The following is a 21,577-nucleotide window of genomic DNA, read 5'->3' as shown; positions in this document are numbered from 1 at the left end:
GTCAAAGAGAACAATATACGTCGGCATTTTGACACCAAGCCCGGACCTTAGTCTTTACCTTAATGTAAAATCAGATGTTCATAAGCAGCAAGCAACTTTTTATAGTCAGACTTAAGCGATTTAATGTGATTTCACATCCACGGGCAAATGATGAGATATGGACAGACGTCTCCTCTTTGTATTAAAAAAACAAACCAAAAATCCCACTTTTTTTTTCTATGTGGAAAAAAAATCTCGACTTTTTCTGAAGTGCAAGAGGCTTTTGTTTTTATTAGCCTCCAATTTGTTTTTCTTCAGTGGCCCTAATATTCTTCCGTAATTTTACATTATATTTGGTTACATTGAGTTCCATTTTATACTGTCTCAAAGGTGGCCCTTTGAGGGCAACCATTACGTTGATGTGGCAGTGACGTTTGAAACCCCTGATCTTTTGTAAACTACATCATCCACAATGCACTGCGTCATGACGTCATCACAACAGGAAGTGTGGGCGCAGGGCGGTAACGGTGTTTTACAAGCAAAGGGAAACACCGAGTACAACACAAACGCTCCACACCCGTTAAGGAGAATATTCTACCGTTTCCAGTCCTGCCAGCGCCAATGGACGGCACCCGGGACCCACTGAAGCCCACGAGGAACGACTGAACAGGCTCCGGACCCTCGCATATAATGGAACGAGCGATGGAGCAGCTCAACGTACAGCTCAGCCGGCTGACCCGCTCCCTCCGCCGGGCCAGGACCGTGGAACTCCCCGAAGGTAACACCGCAGGGTGGGACAGGCTGGAGCCCCGCCAGCGGGGGCCGGTAGAGGCGCGGCGGCATCCGTCGCTGCCCCCGTGAGGCCGGGCTGAGACGTGACTGCCTGGTCACAGAGCTGCGGGTCGCTGGTTTGACTGCCGGCGTGGACATGTGATGTCTGGCCACTTCTCCTATCCGCTCTTTGCTGTTTTTATTATCACATTTATGTCTGCCAAGGCAGATTGTGGGGTTATGTACAAAGGTTGTTGTTTGTAAAAGTTCCGGTACAAGTAATAAACTACCTTTTCGTCACTGAGTATCTTGTCCAGCTTTGTAAGGCTACAACTTAGTGAACTTCTCTATTTACTTGAAGTTATGTGTAACTACAACACAAGTGCATCCCTGATTACATAGCTTCTGGACTTCCCTATAGAGAAATCACATCTCCACAATCACATTCAAATCAATTTCTGCACAAAGGATATTACAAAGAGACAACCACAGAACTGTAGGACCATAAAAGTACTGAATTCAAAGATCCATATAAACAAATACTAACCCAGATGTTATTTATGACTGCTGTGATACTACAAACCTCATACAGCTGAGATTGGGTGAATGAATAGAAAAACTGTGAATGTCTGGTTGTTGGAAGGCTTCACTCGTCTTCTGTTTCTCTGTCCACAGACAATGAGACTGCAGTATACACACTCATGCCAATGGTGATGGCTGACCAGCACAGGTAATCCCTCCACCATCCATCCATCCATCCATCCATCTTCTCCCTCTTATCCATTTCCGGGTCGTGGGGGTGTCGGTCTGAGCACCGTCACCCAGATCACATTGCACCGATTAAGACCCTTCCTGCAGGTGGAGAGCCCACGGGAAGGTGGCGCCCGGCGTGGGACAGGAACCCTCTACCCTGAGATTACAGGTCTCATGCTCTACCTACTGAGCTCGCCGGGGACTATCCTTCCACCGCCTGAGGTGTATTGTGGCTGCATGATTAGATCGACATGTGACAATGTCGTTCAGCATCATGATTCACATAGGCCTCGTGCTAAATAAACAAGAACATATGATGTTAATGTCCCTCAGTGTGGATATATGTTTGGGGCCAAGCACCAAGTGGCGTGAAAACCCTACTGGAACGTACAGAATTATTAGCTTGCCCAAGGAGGTTATAGAATCACCCGCGTTTATTTGTCTGTGTCTGCTAACAAGATATCTCAAAAGCTAATGAACGGAACTTCATGAAAATTGGTACGCAGGTGCAAGAATAAGGAAGAACTGATAACATTTTGGTGGTGATCCAGACCGAAAATAATTGTTCCGAATGTTCATTTCACTATATAGCGCTAGATGGTTAGCCTGTCACTTTAAATGACAAGTGCATTGTGGGAAATGGAGTCATAGCATATTTGGGAAGTATTATTGTCCTGCTGCGCTCCAGTGCTGGGCAGCAGACACGAGCCATTAGTTAGTGACACTCCGTGATGAGCCAGGCTTCTCAACTACGGTCCGGATGATAACCTCGAAGCAGGCAAGAATTTTTTTTTATCTTGTGTTCTTTGAAATGATAAAATATGTTGGTGAGATCACCAAACTCAAAAAATGAAGTAAGGCGAGAAATCTCTTATTGCTCTTCTTATGTCACCCAATCAGCTCAACTGTGTATAAAAACTTTCACACACGTCAGAGATGGTAAACAATCTTCTATTTCACTGGAATTATTCATGTGTGTGCCAAAGTGGCTGCTTATCGCCTCCTACAATTTTTACATGATTTTCTTTTTTTTTTTTCGTGTCCAGAAACAAGTTGTTGTGCAGAAGCTGTTCTTCTTACTCCTGCACTATTGCCACCAAGTATGAAATGTAGTTTAGTCTGTTGTCAACACAATCTGGTGCAGCTGGACTTAATCTGACGAGTCAGATACGTTGATATGCAGAGTGCATGGAAACATGGATTTTATAGCAGTACGGTCTGTATTTTGCAGTATCTGGTGATATGTCCATGTCTCATGCGACCCTGGTTGTTGATTCTTTTCTTGTTTTGGAATCATCATTCTGATTCGGGTTTCCCTTCTGCAACGCAGCCAGTTTGTGTTTTAACTTAACAGAGTGAAAGAAGCTCCACGTGTGCTCTTGTCTTTTATAGGTCAGTGTCAGAACTGCTGCTTAACTCCAAGTTTGATGTGAACTACGCCTTCGGGCGGGTGAAAAGAAGTCTGCTGCACATCGCTGCCAAGTAAGAGGCACCACTTCCACCTTCGCTCCGTTAGAGAAGAAAATAATTCCTTCAATAAATTCAGCCGAAGGTCGGCCTGTTTCTGACATACAAGCATTTCATATGTATACATCTTGTTGTTGAAGCCACCAGTTCTCAGAATAACATGTTTTTAACCCTGACATATGGTTAGGATCACTATTTTCACATTTTGACCTTTGACAGAACTAAAAAAAAAAACACAAAATGTAATTTCTTATATCTGAAATAAAAAAAAAAAATGTCTGAAGTGACCGAAAATACACAAACGTATTTGAACTTTTAGAGAATATTCATACCAGTGCCATGGAATTATTTAACACTGCGGTATTTCTGTTTCTCAACAACTTTTAGAATAACTTAAAAAAAATAAAAAAAAATAAAAAAACAGTGCTGGAAGTCCTCAGTCTGTAAGGGTTCATAATCAAGTCAATCAAGTTTGACAGACAAGAAGGTGCAACATCAATAAAACATTTAAAAACAATTAAAAATCAATCCTGTAACACACAAGAAGTGAATGCAGTGATGAACCTTCTTCTGGTCCTCGTCTGTCCACATGCAGCTGAATTCAGTCCAGGAATAAAGTGATTTTAGATCAGACACAATATCTTTTGAAGGACCAGACTGTCGGGCATTACAGTAATCAATACAACTGGAAATGAAAGCATGAGTCAGCATCTCTGTGTAAACCAGAGAGAGAAATGACATTACATTACTGTGTTTATTTGCTGCAAATGTTTTAAAGACCTTTTGTTAAGTAGAATAAAGCAAAGGTCTACCAGCAAAAATTAGGTTCTTGTTTTGTACCTTTTTCAGATGAAAACAGGTACAAACCGTGTGTCATTTAAAACAATGGTTCCTCTTTCTTTGAGAAACAATACCCGATAAACTCAAACACTAAAATTAAACAAGCTCAGACAATAACACAGACGTGTGTTGCGGAAAGACTTCTTGTAATCCTAGGATCACATGTTTTATCTTTAATAACACATTTTTAAAGAAGGAAATCACCATGTGTGTAGAGATGTGCTGTTGGTCAGCGTTGTGTGATAAGTGTGTTGTGTGTGTGTGTGCAGCTGTGGATCAGTGGAGTGCCTCATTCTGCTCCTGAAGAGAGGAGCCAACCCAAACTACCAGGACATCTCAGGCTGCACGCCTCTGCACCTCGCTGCCAGGAACGGGTACGAGCGTGACGAGTCTGGCCTTTAGTGCTGTCTGTGTGTTTCCAGTGGGAATGACCTCTGCAGTTACCCCTCGTTCAAATCCAGTAACTCTCAATCAGGTCTACACGACATAAACTATCACTGTGCACAGAACAATCCCACAGTGGCTGAGAAGCCTCCTTTTAATATATCAGGGTTCCCGCGGGGTCTTAAAAAGGCTTAAAAGTAATGAATTTCCAAATCTACATTTAATACCTTAAAAAAGTCTTAAAAATGTATAAAATTTGACATTGCAGGCTTAAAACTTTGTAGAGCTGCCACAGATAGAGCTGCACTGTGTGCTGCGATCGCTGCTGGTTAAACCTGCTCCTCTTCCTCCTCCTTCACTGTTCTGATATAAGAATTCCTCGGCAGGTGTGGCGTGTCCACTAGAGGGCGCGTGCCAGTGAGTGGGGTCTATATACAGACCAGCTCGCTGATAGCTCATAGCATGTAGGCCTGCTAGAGGGGGGGCGCCTGAAACTGTGAAGCATGTAAGCATGTAGAACAGCTCGGAGTGACGCGCTGCGCCTGGTTGGACAAATGCGTCTCGGGGACCCGCTCTACTCTGCCTCTGATTGGCTAGTGTTGGCTGCTTTCTCTAATCTGATTGGTTAATGTCTATGTTTACCTGTGGCATGAGGGATGACGAGCCAATCAGAGGCTGAGTAGGGGGGTCATTACAAGGTGTTGACAACTGCTACATTAAAACAAGATTATATGACAATGAGCAAATAAAATTGATTGATTTTCATTAAATAGAGTGGTCTTACATGCCACTGTTTCTAAATATCGTGATTTGGGGTTGATTTTAAAGAATCCAAAATTGAGCGTGTACACACTTCTATCAATACACCACTGAGCAGAAGTACTGGATATTATTATTGATAAAATGGTGAGATAGTCTGTATTTTTTATTAAGTCTTCAGAAGGACTGTCTTTGGATGTTCAGAGCTGACTGAAAGAAGAAATAAGAAATTACTGTTTAGCAGTAATGTTTTAAAAAAGAGAGCCTATTGTATTGATATATGTGGGGACGTCCCGATCACACTTTTTTGCTCCCGATACCCGATACCGATGTCGGAAGCTAAAAGCACTATTGGCAGAAGCTTTGTTTAGCTAGAAATTATTGTAAAACTCACTTATTGAATCAAAATTCTTCTCAGAATGACTGAAACATAAATACTCTCAGGCTCCAAAGTAACTTCTTTGTGTATTAAATTTCAGTTTACCTTAAAGCAGTATGAGAGGTTTGACCTGAATGTCACAAAACATTTACATTTCAATGTGAATTATAAAAACTTGATTCCACTTCAAAGTGATAAAACCTGTTTGACAAAAGTATTCTGAACATAGTACTCTCTAAAACTTATTCAGAATATCCCAGTCTCCCTTCAAACTAGAGGAACCTTCTGGGTTCTTGTTTCACCATATCACTCCCCTGTGGTACTTATCCTTTATTTTAAAATCCTTTATATTAGGCTTGTTTTTGTCTCGACTGAGAGTCAGTTACCTTTGGGATCTTCACGGTGAGTCACAACGAAACATAAGACTGTGCGATTACTGTGATCCTGAACCTTCTTCTCCACACTTCCCTCAGGCAGAAGAAGTGCATGGGCAAACTGTTGGAGTTTAATGCTGACGTCAATATCTGCAACAATGAGGGACTAACTGCTGTGAGTTTACATCAACCTTCATATTCTGACTGTATTAAGACAAACTCAGCTTGATTCTATTTGTGCTTAGTGAGAACTCAAACACTGAAATCCACGTGTGTCTACACGGTCACCTTTTTTATTACTCTGAATAGTTTCTGACCGAGAGATCAGATTTTGCCATTGATCAATCCCATAATGCTTCGTGACACGATCACATGATCCCACGTCCAGCTTTACCGAGAAGTATTGAAGATGATTTGTTTGCTGCTTGTGCTTCTTTAGAGAGAGAAACATAAAGAAACTTTCTCCTTCTTCAGAGTCTGATCAGGAAAAGAGCAGCGTCTCTTCTGAATCCTCCAGTCCAGCTTTGACAGACACATTGTCTCAGTCTCACGTAGTGACGTCCCTGTGGCGACATTACGTGATGACGTTACGTGGTGACATTACGTGGTGACATTACGTGGCGACATTACGTGGTGACGTTAAGTGGTGACATTACGTGGTGACGTTACGTGGTGACGTTACGTGGTGACGTTACGTGGTGACGTTACGTGGTGACGTTACGTGGTGACGTTACGTGGTGACGTTACGTGGTGACGTCCCTGTGGTGACGTTACGTGGTGACGTTACGTGGTGACATTACGTGGTGACGTCCCTGTGGTGACATTACGTGGTGACGTTACGTGGTGACGTCCCTGTGGTGACATTACGTGGTGACGTTACGTGGTGACGTTACGTGGTGACGTTACGTGGTGACGTTACGTGGTGACGTCCCTGTGGTGACGTCCCTGTGGTGATGTCCCTGTGGTGATGTCCCTGTGGTGATGTCCCTGTGGTGACGTTACGTGGTGACGTTACGTGGTGACATTACGTGGTGACGTCCCTGTGGTGACATTACGTGGTGCCGTTACGTGGTGACATTACGTGGTGACGTTACGTGGTGACGTTACGTGGTGACGTTACGTGGTGACATTACGTGGTGACATTACGTGGTGACGTTACGTGGTGACGTTACGTGGTGACATTACGTGGTGACGTCCCTGTGGTGACGTCCCGTGGTGACGTTACGTGGTGACGTTACGTGGTGACGTTACGTGGTGACGTTACGTGGTGACGTTACGTGGTGACGTTACGTGGTGACGTTACGTGGTGACGTTACGTGTCCCTGGAGGTAGTGTCACTGATGATAACGAGAGTCCATGTGTGCTGCAGATCCACTGGTTGGCGGTGAATGGACGAACCGAGCTGCTGCACGAGCTGGTGCAGCATGTGACCAATGTGGATGTGGAGGATGCCATGGGACAGACGGCGCTGCACGTCGCCTGTCAAAACGGACACAAAACGGTCAGTCCACACAAACAGCCACTCCCGTACAAACGGAACAGCAGTTTGAGCAGAGCTGCAATGTGAAAATGTAAAGAGCACACCTGGGTTCATTTCTCTGAAAACGCAAGCAGTTGGTGATCAATATTTGCCTGAAACATCTTCAAACTTTTTCCTTAGTTTTAGTGCAATAATACTAAGCCAAGCATGAAAAGTGACAGGAAATTGCTAACTCAGCAAACTGGCCATTTTCTGATGTAAATAAAGAAATGAGAGAAAATGTAATACACTAATGTTAGAATTGGGTCCAAAAACAATAATAATGCTTTAGTTTTATATTGCGCTTTTCTTGACACTCAAAGACACTTTAGATTGCGTTTTCCATTCAGTCTCTACTCAGTGGTGTTTAGCTCCATATGTAGCCACAGCTGCCCGGGGGCAGACTTACGGACGCGAGGCTGCCAATCTGCGCCATCGGCCCCTCCGACCACCACCAACCACTCACTCTCACACATAGAGCACAAAACTAGGGGCGTCTCACATTTATTCAGATTTGACCATTTGAAATCACGTCAGTATTTAATAATAACTTATCGCACTAGAGTTATGACTAAAAACAATCGGTCTTGTAGTAAATTTATCGTGCCCATTTACTGTGCGTTGATTGGTCCTCACCTTACATGATTCACATGTATCCTCCACAATGATGCTGCCAGCAGGTGGCTCAGAACCTGTAACTTACATTGATTTTGTTGGTCTTTATGAAACTTTAAAAAATTGGACTTCAGGCTGTGATTGTTCCTGGTGTTGGACTTTGGACATGCCTATAGAGAGACGCCAACATCTTGCACATCATATCGTAACAGCAGCACTCTGCAGGTTTGCATGTTAAACTGACATCATGCAGCTCGAGCCGTGACACCAGACTGATGCTGGCTGCTCTCTGCTGGGCTGAATATTCCTGAGTGTGTGATGTGACTGTGTGCTCTCTGCGCAGACGGTGTTGTGTCTTCTGGACAGCGGAGCCGACATCAACCGACCCAACATCTCTGGTGCCACGCCCCTTTACTTCGCCTGCAGGTGACCACAGTGACTTTAAAACACAACGTTTCACTTGAATGTTTTATGTCAAATCAACAGAAGCCTTTTGCTTCACGCGTGCTTCAGTTTTTAATGTTTTTCTCCCCAAAAACAAGTGTGCCAGATTTAACCCTGATCGTATGATCTGGACTATAAATAGAATTGGTTGTCGCCACCGTGACAGATTCCCTGCTATTATCCAGTTTCTCACATGATTGTCATACACTGGAAATGTTTTCTGTTGCTCTCCTTTTTTTAATTGAAATTCTTCTGTGGACATTTTTTCTTTTTGGGGACATTTCCTTTGCTCTGTCAGTCAAATCGAGCAGCGGGTGTCTGTGGGACGGTAGCAGCTTTCTGTCATCATACACATATCTTAGTTCCAGATAGTATGTACACCTATATTTTGATAAATACATGGTTTCCTTGTATAAATGGCATGAACAGACAAAAAAAAAAAGAAAAGTGACTTAGTCTAGAAAATACTGTCCTCTTCTTTCATTTGTAAAGATTTTGACAGTGTTAAAACGTGTGATGTGGATATATTTTTGAAATTCTTCTGCCAAAATGTTAAAACTCTTACATGTCATTTTTGTATTCTCCTCATTGCACTCCGCAACCTCTTGGCTCCTATTGAATCATGACTCACAATTTCTTTTCTTTTTTTCATAAATCACTCCCAACAACTTTAGACCATAACAAAACTACCAAATATAATCATCATAAAGATTTTAACACTTTAAATGCAAGTTTATACATTTGAAAGTTTGGCATGTTGTCTTCATGATAGAAAAATATTTTCCATAAATTAAATAGGAGGATGGCGCTTTGGTGGTGAAAAGGGTCTCTAAGATTTGCAAACATAGTGTCAGATTGTCAGACTTCCTTCTATCCTCTTTATGGCTTTCCGAGCAGGTTAAAATCCTGCATGTTTACATGGATTTAGTACGATTGTCTTAATTTATACTACAGCTTTGAATTCTTCCGTGTGTGTGTGTGTGTGTGTGTGTGTGTGTGTGTGTGTGTGTGTGTGTGTGTGTGTGTGTGTGTGTGTGTGTGTGTGTGTGTGTGTGTGTGTGTGTGTGTGTGTGTGTGTGTGTGTGTGTGTGTGTGTGTGTGTGTGTGTGTGTGTGTGTGTGTGTGTGTGTGTGTGTGTGTGTGTGTGTGTGAGTGAAGAAAAATAAGTTTTTGCCAAAGACAATGGAAGCAATGGCAGCATGAGTTTCAAATTGCCCAACAAACTGAACCCTTCAACTTAAAAAGAAAGAAAGAAAAAAGATAATAATAGTAAAATAAATCATTAGAAAGTAGAATCGGCACTCGGTAGAGCGCATACCTTTGCCAACGCCATATTTGTTTGCGGAACCGAGTTGGCATCGCTGGTATGATAGCGGTTAGCTCAAATCGATCCTGACTAGGTAGGTCAGGTTGCGACCTCACTGTGTGCAGGGAGTGTCTCCATGGCAACAGATGCTGAACTCCTTTGATCTCCTCAAAGAGGTGCCTCTCCCATCCGCTTTGTATGAGACAGTTTTTCTCAGTTTTTTGGGATTTATTCAGAAACGGTTAGCCGTTAATGTCCCAATGTTTTTATAATTTTAATATGCTGGAATATGTGAAAACACAAGTTAACAGAAGAGATACTGTAACTTGCTAAGACAAATGGGTCAAGGTTAGGTTTTTTAAGAAGAGGTTTAACAACAGCAACCTTAAAGTCTTGTCGTACAAAACCTGTTATTAGAGATACAGTATGTTGATCTGATCTAGTGTTGATGTACTAATCACTGGGAAAATATCTTTGATCAGTTTAGTGGGGATTGGATCGAGCAGGCAAGTTGTTGGTCTAGATCAGGGGTTCTTAATTCCGGGCCTCAAGGGCAGGTGTCCTGCATGTTTTAGATTTCTCCCAGTTGCAACACACCTGAATCCAATAAGGGGCTTGTTACTTGGCTTTTTTACAAGCTAGACGATGACATCATCATCAGATCAAGCTATGCTGAAGCTGGGAGAGCAAATACGCGCAGGACACCGGCCCTCGAGCCCCGGAATTAAACAAGTTACAAGTTAATCTAAAACCAATACCCCAACTATGAATGTTTTGCGGATGTTGTACAACGAACACAGTAAAGTTTTTGTGCAGCCTGTTGTCATTTTCCATTGGTTATTTATTCACCTGGCATTTTAAATGTGTTCTTTGTAGCCTGGTTGCCTCTTTTCCTTTGATTTTAATTCATACCTTGTGATATTTGAGATTATATCAGCGCAGGGGAAAGCTTTAAATTGTGCTTTTTGTGGTTCATTTTTGGAGTTTGGAGTTGTTTCACCACGGCTGAGGTTACTGACCTGCAGATTATTATTACGTCACCAAATGGAAGTGTGGTCGGATTGTCAAAACAACGTGATCGCCTTTCCCTGACTCCTTTAGGAAGTCTTCTAACACCTTTGGATGACATCAGAACTGCCTTAATCCTTCGTGGCATAGATTCAATAAGGTACTGGAAACATTCCTCAGAGAGTTTGGTCCATATTGACATGATAGAATCATGCAGTTGCTGCAGATTTGTCGGCTGCACATCCATGATGCAAATCTCCCGTTCCAGCACATCCCGAAGGTGCTCTATTGGATTGAGATCTGGTGACTTTGACCATTTGAGTCCAGTGAACTCATTGTCATGTTCAAGGAACCAGTCTGAGATGATTGGCGCTTTATGACATGGCGCGTAATCCTACTTGAAGTAGCCATCAGAAGATGAGTACACTGTGGTCATAAAGGGATGGACATGGTCAGCAACAATACTCAGGCAGGCTGTGGCATTGACACGATGCTCAATTGGTACTAAGGGGCCCAAAGTGTGCCAAGAAAGTATCCCCCACACCATGACACCACCACCACCAGCCTGAACCGTTGATACAAGGCAGGATGGATCCATGCTTTCATGTTGTTGACGCCAAATTCTGACCCGACCATCCGAATGTCGCAGCAGAAATCAATCAGACCAGGCAATGTTTTTTCAATCTTCTATTGTCCAATTTTGGTGAGCCTGTGCGAAATGTAGCCTCAGTTTCCTGTTCTTAGCTGACAGGAGTGGCACCCGGTGTGGTCTTCTGCTGCTGTAAAAGTATCTGGATCGGTTAGAATGAAAAGTTGTGTGTTCTTCTTTAGCCACGGCCAAAGAGACACAGCCCAGATCCTGCTGTCCCGGGGGGCCAAATACCTGGCAGACAAGAACGGGATAACTCCTCTGGATCTGTGTGTGCAGGTGAGGTCTTCACCACCAGCTGAGCAGCGCTTTCTCTGCGGTTGTTCTATACTTATTGTATTGTTTTGTTTTGTTTTGTCAGGGGGGATATGGTGAGACCTGTGAGATTCTCATCCAGCACCACAGCAGATTGTTTCAGACCCTCATCCAGATGACCCAGAACGAAGATATCAAGGAAAGCATGGTGAGTCCAGCTTACCTCCAGACACACTGAGACATGAAGTGGATACAGATCTGTGTGTGTGTGTGTGTGTGTGTGTGTGTGTGTGTGTGTGTGTGTGTCTGTCTGTCTGTCTGTCTGTAGCTCAGGCAGGTCCTGGAGCACGTCTCTCAGCAGAGTGACAATCATTACCAGAGGATACTGACCAGCCTGGCTGAAGTGGCCACCACCAATGGACACAAGCTCCTCAGGTACATCAGCACATCATCTATTGCACTTCTGTCTCTTTGATTTCATCAAACTATTAAATGTACACGTTCCCATCAGTTTATCTATCTTTCTCATTTGAAACCTGAGTAAAGGGAAATTTTGCATTTGTGATAACAAATCTCAAAAATTTCGATCAAATTGACTGAGCAGCTCTAATTGTTTTATTTTTATTTATTTATCTTTTACTTTTTCTTTTTGTTTACAAGTCAAACATCTTGTTCACAATTCACCACAGTATGGAGAGAAGTACAGCAGGTTACAGTGCAACTACAAATGTGAACTAAGGTTTTCATGCGGCAGGTGTGTTACATGAACAACAGCATATACTTTACAGCACATATAAGATAACCTTAATACAAAGAAAACAATAAGTAAGAAGGAAAGGAAGAGAAAGAAAAGACAAAAAAATTTAAATTTAACAATTTAAATAAAAATAGTAACTAAATAAATACAATTATTTAAAATGAAATGGGGGGGTGGGGGGGTATCTCCTCATTGAATGCACAGTTTCATCATTGGGTTCCATCTTTTATTAAGATATGTTTTTGGAGCCTCAGAGTAGGTTATCTGCTCCATTGTATAAATATCCTACGTTCTTTGGATCCACAGGTGATGGGGAGGTGGCTCCACCTTCATCCAGTGAATGGTTATACATTTTAGAGCTGCCGTCAGAGAGATTTGCCATACGTACTCTGCAGCCCTTCCCACTTTACCTGCTGGTATTAGTCCAAGTAAGATCACCTGTGGATCTTTGGGAACATCAATACAAAACACCTCTTTAAGGGCCTTAGATACCTCCTCCCAGAACTGTTCTCGTTTAGAGCATGACCAGAATATATGGGCATGGTTCCCTACAAAGTCTCCACAATTCCTCCAACACTTATTGGATCGTGTTTTAAACATCTTTGCAGTTATGTGTGGGGTTCGAAAATATCTTATTGCAACTTTCCATTTAAATTCTCTCCAAATATTAGCATTCATTACGCTATGGGCTGTAGAGCATATTTGTTCTAAATCTTCTTTACATATTTTCCTGTGCAATTCTGCTTCCCATTTTGCTTTAGTGTGTTCTGAATTGTTCTGGTTCATGGACAGGAGTCTCTGGTACAGGCATGAGATCACCCTTCCATTATTTTTACCCAGCTGCCAGACTAAGGACTCTGTACCTGTGGGACTAACCACTTTAGTCCAGTGCTTATGTTTTCAATAGATGGTGTCTTAATTGTAGGTATCTGAAAAGGTCTGTAGCTGGAAGGGAGAACTCATGTCACAGTTGTTCAAATGACTTGAGAGTGTTTGTTTCACATAGTTGATGCACTTCCTGAAGCCCAAGTGAGGACCATCTTTTAAAATCTGCGTCTACTTGGGCAGGTGGGAAATCCTTCAGAGAGCCAATGCTCATTACAGAGAAGAGGAGTTTAGGTAGATTAAAACTAGATTGCATTTCTTTCCAAATTTCCAAGGAGTGTCGTGTCCATACCCCCATTTGTAATGTCTTTAGGAGACACTCAAGGAAAAGGTAGTACAGGTAGCGATTGTTGGCATTGGGATTGTTCAATATTTATCCACCAGGTATCTACAGAATTTGTGATCCATACTGTTAATGGTTTCAGCTGTGCTGACCAGTAATACAGTTTCAAGTTTGGTAGGGCCAAGCCACCCTTCTTCTTGGGAAGTTGCAGGACTTTAAGTCTCATTCTCTGCCGTTTTCCCTGCCAAATTAATCTAGCGAACAACCTGTCTAATTTATCAAAGGTGGATTTGGGTACTTCCAATGGGAGCATTTGAAATAGGTACAAGAGTCTGGATAATACATTCAACCATATGCTCTCAATGCGCCCTATGTATGGATAGAGGTAGTGCAGCCCATCTATCCATATCATCACTAATTCTTTTGAGGATTTTCTCATAATTTATCTCATGTAGATGCGTCAACACGGGGGGAATGTCTATGCAAAAGTTCTTTATACCCCCTGAAGGCCATTTAAAACTACTGTCTGCCATGAATCCAGTTCCAATTCTATTGCCGATGCTCATTGCCTCAGTATTGTCTAAATTTACTATATAACAAAAATAGTACCCAAATTTAGCAATGATCTCCTTCAAATGTTGTATTGTCCCGGTAGGCTAGTAGAGGTATAATATAATATCATCGGTATATAATTATATTTTATGCTCTTCACCCTTTATGATCAGGCCTTTCAATTTTACATCCTCTCCAATGAGTTGAGCAAGTGGTTCTATGCATATTGCAAATAGTAACGGGGACAATGCACATCCCTGCCTGCATCCGCGCTGTAAGGTGAAGGCCTTTGATTTATGCCCATTTACTTTAACCGAGGCCTGTGGGTTTGAGTATAATGTTTGTATCCATTTTAAGAAATAAGGACCAACTTTGAACCTTTTGAATGTTTGAGTAAGAAATGGCCATGATACTCGGTCAAACACCTTATATGCGTTTAGTGATAGGATCATCCATCCATCCATCCGTTTTCTCCCGCTAATCCGTTTCCGGGTCGCGGGGATGACAGTCTGAGCACCGTCACCCAGATCACATTGCACTGATTAAGAACCTGGTGGTGAGCCCACGTGAAGGTGGCGCCCGGCGTGGGACATGAACCCACTACCTTGAGATTGCGAGTCTCATGCTCTCCCAACTGAGCTAGCCGGGGATTGTGATAGGATCATTGCTTCCAATTGGTGAATATTATCACCAGAGTACCTTCCATCAATAAAGCCAGTTAGATCCGGGTGTATAATATGACTGCTCATCTTGTTTAGCCGCCTTGCCAGGGTGGTTGTCAATATGCGTAAATCTCCATTCAGTAGTGATATGGGTCTATATGACTTACCTTCTGTAGGATCCTTGCCCTCTTTGTGAATTACTACTATTGTTGCATCATTGCAGCTTGGGGCCATGGTTCCATATTCTAATACATAATGGTAGGCCTTTAATGGTAGGAGGGAAAGAACATCTTTAAAAGTCTGGTAAAAGAGAGTTCTGGTCATGGCGATGGAGTGATCAGACTCACCAGAATTGCTTAAATACCGAGTTCTGTTACAACTTTGACTTTTTAAGCCACAAGAAGCTCCACCGCACCTCAACGAGCACCAGAATGAGTAAGTCTCACAGCAGTCGTAGTAAAAGTCCGCTTCAGGTCACGCAGCACTTTTGCCCTCATGAGAAGGACGCTAGCAAGAAGGCTACCACATGTGCTGCAGCGGCTGCAGCTAGCGCGGAGCCGTTAATACTGGATATGCTCGTCGGCGAGCTGGAGGAACTGCGCAAAGACATAACAAGTGAGCTCACCGCTTCCCTGAAACCCGCCCTGGCTCCAATCCAAGCCTCACTCCAAACGATTACCGAGACAGTAACTTCACACACGGTCACCATCTCCGCTATGGGGACGGCTCTCACGACTCACTCGGATGGAATCGCCACTATGGAGAAGGACGTGGCCGTGCTGAAATCGCAGCTGGAGACCGCCACGCAGGTCAACAAGAAACTTCTGCTGGTTGTGGAGGACCTGATCTCGCGCTCCAAAAGAAAGAACCTGCGTGTGATCGGTGTCCCAGAGGGAGCGGACGGGACCGACGCCCGGCTCTTCATGGCCACCATGTTTAAACAAGCGGCCGGGGAGGCTCTGCAGGACTTGGACCTGGAGCTGGAACGTGCACACCGCAGTCTAACCCCGAAGCCGCCCAAAGGATCCCGACCCTCTTCGTCCGTTTTCACAAGTACGTCCACAAGGAGTGGGTGTAGCAGTGGGCAAAAAAGAACCGAGAAGTCTCGTACCAGGGCCATACCATCAGAATTTTTAAAGGATTTCATCATCAAAAAAAAAAAAAAAATAAATAAAAATTTAAGGATTTCAGCCACACAGTTGCAAAGAAGCGCGCCAGATTCAACAAGTTGAAATCCCAGCTGTTTAACGATGGAATACGCTTCGGTGTGATTTATCCGGCCCGCCTGCGGATCACCATGGATGGACAGACGCGCATATTTGACTCTGCTGAAGAGGCAGAGCAGTTCTATGGGGACCGCAGCCGTAAGTGAACAATGCGGATTCAGGTTAAAGTCATCCACAGATCAGTGTGTGTGTGTGTGTTTTTCTGTTTTCTCTTTCTTAAATTTCGTTCTCTGCAATAACTGAATGGACATTATAGATAGTTCTGGTCGCTCTGCGGAGCATTTAATTGTTCTTTTTTTCCAAGGAGCATGGACGATTTTGTTTATTGGTGTGTAAGAACTGTTAACTATTTCAAGGGAGCAAACTATGCTGATGACCTTGTGCTCTACATATCAAATCCTACTGTTTCTATCAAAGAAATCATTAAAATTCTACAAACAAGTCCCAGGCCTAATGCTGCCATTTCGATAAGCCCACTCCAACTTTCGATATCTCGGCATCAATATCTCACAGGATCTCACCTCACTTTACAAAAATAATATTATGAAGATGGTCAAAGTGGTAGAATCAGACCTCCAATGTTGGAACGCTCTCCCCCTGTCCCTCTTGGGAAGAATCAACATAGTTTAAATGAATGTTGTTCCCAGAATTCTATTCTTTTTTCAATGTTTGCCAGTATTTCTGCCTAAATGATTTTTTTTAGATGTTGTTGTGTTAAGAAAAAGAAAACCGGGTTTGATGTACCGAGAAGAGAATGTATAAAATGCTGAAAACCAATAAAAAATATATGGGGAAAAAAAAAAGTCTTGTAAAATTCATTAACAAACCCGTCTGGGCCGGGACTTTTGTTACTCTTCAGTTTCGAGATTATTTCTCGAATCTCCGTTTCCCTTAGAGGTTCATCCAAATCTTTGATCATTGATTCTGACAATTCAGTAAATTTAATGTTTGCCAAATTGTGCATGATTTGTTCACTCTCAGAGCATGTGTCATAAAGGGACTTATAGAATTTGGTGACGGAATCTGTGATTTCACCAGGTTTTGAAATGAAAGTATTTTGCCCGTTAGATTAAAATTTTTGCACTATGGTTGATGACTGCTGTTTTCTCAGGTGGAATGCCAATAATCTACTCGCCCTGTTGTCATGTTCATAATATTTTTGTTTTGAGAATCTTAGGTTGCCCGCAATTTTGTCAGAGAACAGACTGTTAAGTTGTCGCCGTACTCTCATAAGCAGAGTTATTATATCATTGGAGGGATTTTTATTTATGTTTCTGTTCCAATTATTTTATTGTACCCTTGAGTTCCTTTTGTTTGGCTTCCCTGGTCTTCCTTCTGGCCCTTGAAAAAGCAATAATACGTCCCCTAAGGAAGGCCTTGGCACAGTCCCACAGAATAAGTGGCGATGTTTCTGGAGTAGAGTTCGTGTCCAAGTGAACCATAAATGCACAAAATATTTCATAATTTAAGAGGGAGGTATTTAATCTCCATTGCTTGGAAAGTGGTCTATGTCCAACATCCCCTGTCAACAGTAAGGGAGCATGATCCGAGAGTGTTATTGGGAGGATTTCATTATCGATGACGATTACCCTATGAGTCCCTCTTATTTGGACACTTATGCCTCCAAACGTCAGTGAGACATGATTCTGTCCCCTGTCCCTTTAGCATCTTACTCATTCTTGACAGTGCAGCCATCGACACAGGTTGACTGTCTAAAGTTTGTGACATAACAGAATTGAAATCTCCCCCAAGTATCAGAAGCAGCTCTAATTTTTAATGTAACATGCAGACGGTAAAGGTGCCAGAAGCTGCTGTGAAGGAAAATAACACATTTTTTTCAGTACCAGCAGATAATCTATGAATCTCTGATCAACATTAGAACATTAGTATGTGTTGAACCATATCAGCTGTATTTGCTAATGTACTAATGCTGACGGCTCTCCATCTAGACCAGTGTACTCTTTTGTGTCTGATCCATTGACATAATCAACTGAAGCACATTTATATCGTTATTGCTATACTTAACAAGACTCTCACCGGGTATCAAGCAGGTTTATTGTGTTTTGTGAATGCTGGCTGGGGCTGATGTGTGTTTGCCTTGTGTCTTGGCGCCTCAGCCTGTCCAGCAGCTACGAAGCACAGATGAAAAGTCTGCTGAGAATTGTGAGGATTTTCTGCCATGTGTTTCGCCTGGGCCCTTCATCTCCCAACAACGGCAATGACATGGGCTACAATGGCAACAAGACGTCTCGCAGCCAGGTCTTCAAGGTCAGTGCCAGGAGATGTTAACCTTCGAACTGATTCACAAAGCTCTTGCACTATCTTAATAGAGTGTGTTACATCAGTGGGTCCGTGAAACCCAAGGCATACAACACAGTCAAATCTGGGGGTTCTTGAGCTGTTCGCAGTGTGGAACTGCACTGCAGCCACAGTAACAGTAACACACCATCACACAAGTTATTCAAACCCTTTAAATATGCATCATATTTCAGAGGGTTAGAGTCACAGATAGCTAACCCTAACCCATCAAATCATATTTAAACCGAACAAAAATATAAACCAAACACTTTTGTTTTTGCTCCCATTTGTCATGAGCTGAACTCGGATGTAAAACATTTTCTATAAACACACAAGACCTATTTCTCTCAAATATTGTTTTACAAATCTGTCTAAATCTGTGTGAGTGAGCACTTCTCCTTTGGCGAGATAATCCATCCCACCTCACAGGTGTGGCATATCAATGCTGATTAGAGAGCATGAATATTGCACAGGTGTGTCTTAGGGTGGCCACAATGAAAGGCCACTCTGAAATGTGCAGTTCAAACAGCAAAATGCCACAGATGTCGCAAGTTTTGAAAGAGTGTGCAATTGGCATGCTGACTGCAGGAATGTCCACCAGAGCTGAATTGAATGTTCATTTCTCTACCATAAGCCATCTCCAAAGGTGTTTCAGAGAATTTGTCAGTACATCCAACCAGCCTCACAACCGCAGACCAGGTGTAACCACACCAGCCCAGGACCTCCACACCAGCCCAGGACCTCCACATCCAGCATGTTAACCTCCATGATGGTCTGAGACCAGCCACCCGAGAAGCTGCTGCAACAATCGCTTTGCATAACCAAAGAATTTCTGCACAAACTGTCAGAAACCGTCTCAGGGAAGCTCATCTGCAGCTCGTCGTCCTCATCGGGGTCTCCACCTGACTGCAGTATGTCGTCAAAACCGACTTGAGTGGACAAATGCTCACATTCTATGGCGCCTGGCACGTTGGAGAGGTGTTCTCTTCACGGATGAATCCCGGTTTTCACTGTTCAGGGCAGATGGCAGACAGCGTGTGTGGGTGAGCAGTTTGCTGATATCAACGTTGTGGATGGAGTGGCCCATGGTGGCGGTGGGGTTATGGTATGAGCAGGCATCTGTTATGCACAACGAACACAGGTGAATTTTATTGATTGCATTTTGAATGCACAGAGACACCATGACGAGATCCTGAGGTCCATTGTTGTGCCATTCATCCACGACCATCACCTCATGTTGCAGAATTATATTGCACGGCTCCAGGTTGCAAGGATCTCTACACAATTCCTGGACGCTGAAAATGTTTTCGGCGTCCAGGAATTGGTACTGGTATGTACCAGTTCTTGCATGGCCAGCATACTCACCGGACATGTCACCCATTGAGCGTGTTTGGAATGCTCTAGATCGGCATGTACGACAGCGTGTTCCACTTCCTGCCAATATCCAGCAACTTCGCACAGCCATTGAAGAGGAGTGGACCAACATTCCACAGGCCACAGTCAACAACATGATCAACTCTATGCGAAGGAGCTGTGTTTCACTGCGTAAGGCAATTGGTGGTCACACCAGATACTGACTGGTTTTTTGCACATTGCAGAGTGGCCTTTTATTGTGGCCACCCTAAGACACACCTGTGCAATATTCATGCTGTCTAATCAGCCTCTTGATATGTCACACCTGTGAGGTGGGATGGATTCTCTCGGCAAAGACGTGCTCACTAACACAGGTTTAGACAGATTTGTCAACAATATTTGAGAGAAATAGGTCTTTTGTGTTTATAGAAAATGTTTTACATCTTTTAGCGCATGAAGAATGGGAGTAAAAACAAAAGTGTTGCGTTTATATTTTTCTTCAGTATATGTTGTCGCTTTCACAAACATCTGAAATCCTTGTCAGAGCTTTTATATTGTGTGTTTAGTGTGAGAAGCGACATAGTTACTCTTAGCGTCATCACCCCACACCTAAAGGCTGTTTTATTCTTGACACGTCCGCGAGCTCCGCACGGCTCTGAGGCCGAATTCCGTAATTTCTGCCGCCACGCCCGTCCGTGCAGACCTGTTCACGCCTCTAACTTTTTTTGTCCACATGGACGGAGACATGCGGATAAAAAGGCATCACTGAAGATGAGGAGGACTGAAGACTTGGTTATAAAGACACCAAAACCATAAAGCTGCACATCCACACTGAAAACACAAGAGTTCATTCATAGATGCCGATTTGCTTCAGTATCAGACTTAAACAGGGCGGAAATTTTATTTGGAACAATAATCGCATGCCCCGGTCCGCTCTCCACTTGCAGGATCACCTGCTGTGTCGAAGAGAAGAAGTCGACTTCTTCTGCTCTAATTTAAAACTGCGGTGGAAGTGTATTTGCGATGCACTGCCCCCTGCAGTTTGGGAGCGGGAGCAGCGTGTAATGGCACACGCGTTCTCTCATGCTGATTCTGCACGTCACGCCCGTGCGTCAAGCATAAAACAGCCTTAAGTGTCAAACACATTTAATAATAATGGAGGCAGTCTATACATAAGTCATTTGAACAATGTAATCACAGTGTGTACTCCTTAGGTAATAGAAGAGGATACTGCGTTAACAGCGAGGATCTTATACACTAAAATGAGGCCTAAATTCTACTTTATAAACAATTTAAAAGAAAAATTAAAAAAGCAGGTTCTAATTCTGAAATGCACCGATGACAGTTCATGAAAGCTGAAGTTTAAGGCTTCTGCATGTTTGTTTAGACAACAACAGGTATGTTAGTAAGGTTTAGAATGCTTTAAATCGTGCAGTGTACAATGCATTACTAGTGTAGAACACAGGTCTGCAGCCTTTATGACTAAAAGAAACGATTGAACCACTTTCCACTAAATGAAACTTATCTGAAGCCACAAAACATGTTTCTCTTTTAACATAAAACTTTACGAAACTTTATAACAGCTCATAAAGTTGTTAATGTAGTTTTCTGTGTGTAAAAGAGCTGCAACAATTATACATAATAATAATAATATGTTTGATTTGCAATAAATACACGTTATTAGATGTTTCGAGGTTAGTTCTTCTAAGTAACAGTGCTCTTTCTCTTGCCACTAATTTAACATCAGCTGAGAGTGGGTGATTTCCCCCCCCCCATCACATGTACATCTTCTGTTTCCACCTGCAGTGTTTCAGAAAAGGAGAGGTTTGTTCACTTCATTTTTTTGGTCTTTTTTTTCTTGATTTGTGTTCATCTGACTTCCGTTCTGTGGCCATCCAGGTACGAAATAATATGGGCTGTCAATCCCTCTCAATCATTTAAATGGTTAATTGCTTAATCTTTTTAATCTAATGTGATTAATCTCAGTTTTACTGTTGTTAAAATCCTCTCATTTTGCTTTGCAGAGCATGGAAACATAATTAATCACATTTTATTCAGT

The 21,577-nt window shown here is 42.8% G+C and overlaps 1 protein-coding gene across 2 annotated transcripts in view; it reads left to right on the top strand.

The window, feature by feature from the left end:
* The first annotated feature begins 474 nt into the window (after positions 1 to 474).
* The window catches only part of hace1 (HECT domain and ankyrin repeat containing E3 ubiquitin protein ligase 1), a 54,475-nt gene continuing 33,372 nt past the window's right edge, over positions 475 to 21,577 (top strand). For both annotated transcript variants that reach the window (XM_080471508.1, XM_080471507.1), the window contains exons 1-11: positions 475 to 757; positions 1,426 to 1,480; positions 2,896 to 2,985; positions 4,080 to 4,184; positions 5,806 to 5,881; positions 7,076 to 7,207; positions 8,184 to 8,266; positions 11,430 to 11,526; positions 11,609 to 11,710; positions 11,831 to 11,937; positions 17,985 to 18,135. In XM_080471508.1, coding sequence (XP_080327634.1) covers positions 670 to 757; positions 1,426 to 1,480; positions 2,896 to 2,985; positions 4,080 to 4,184; positions 5,806 to 5,881; positions 7,076 to 7,207; positions 8,184 to 8,266; positions 11,430 to 11,526; positions 11,609 to 11,710; positions 11,831 to 11,937; positions 17,985 to 18,135 — 1,086 coding nt within the window. In that variant the 5' untranslated portion in view covers positions 475 to 669. The remainder of the gene's footprint in view (positions 758 to 1,425; positions 1,481 to 2,895; positions 2,986 to 4,079; positions 4,185 to 5,805; positions 5,882 to 7,075; positions 7,208 to 8,183; positions 8,267 to 11,429; positions 11,527 to 11,608; positions 11,711 to 11,830; positions 11,938 to 17,984; positions 18,136 to 21,577) is intronic.

The sequence above is a fragment of the Lipophrys pholis genome (assembly GCF_963383615.2).
Source record: "Lipophrys pholis genome assembly, chromosome: 9".
NCBI classification, from domain to species: domain Eukaryota; kingdom Metazoa; phylum Chordata; class Actinopteri; order Blenniiformes; family Blenniidae; genus Lipophrys; species Lipophrys pholis.
Note: the sequence above shows the minus strand (reverse complement) of the source record. Positions and strands in the feature narration are given on the sequence as shown.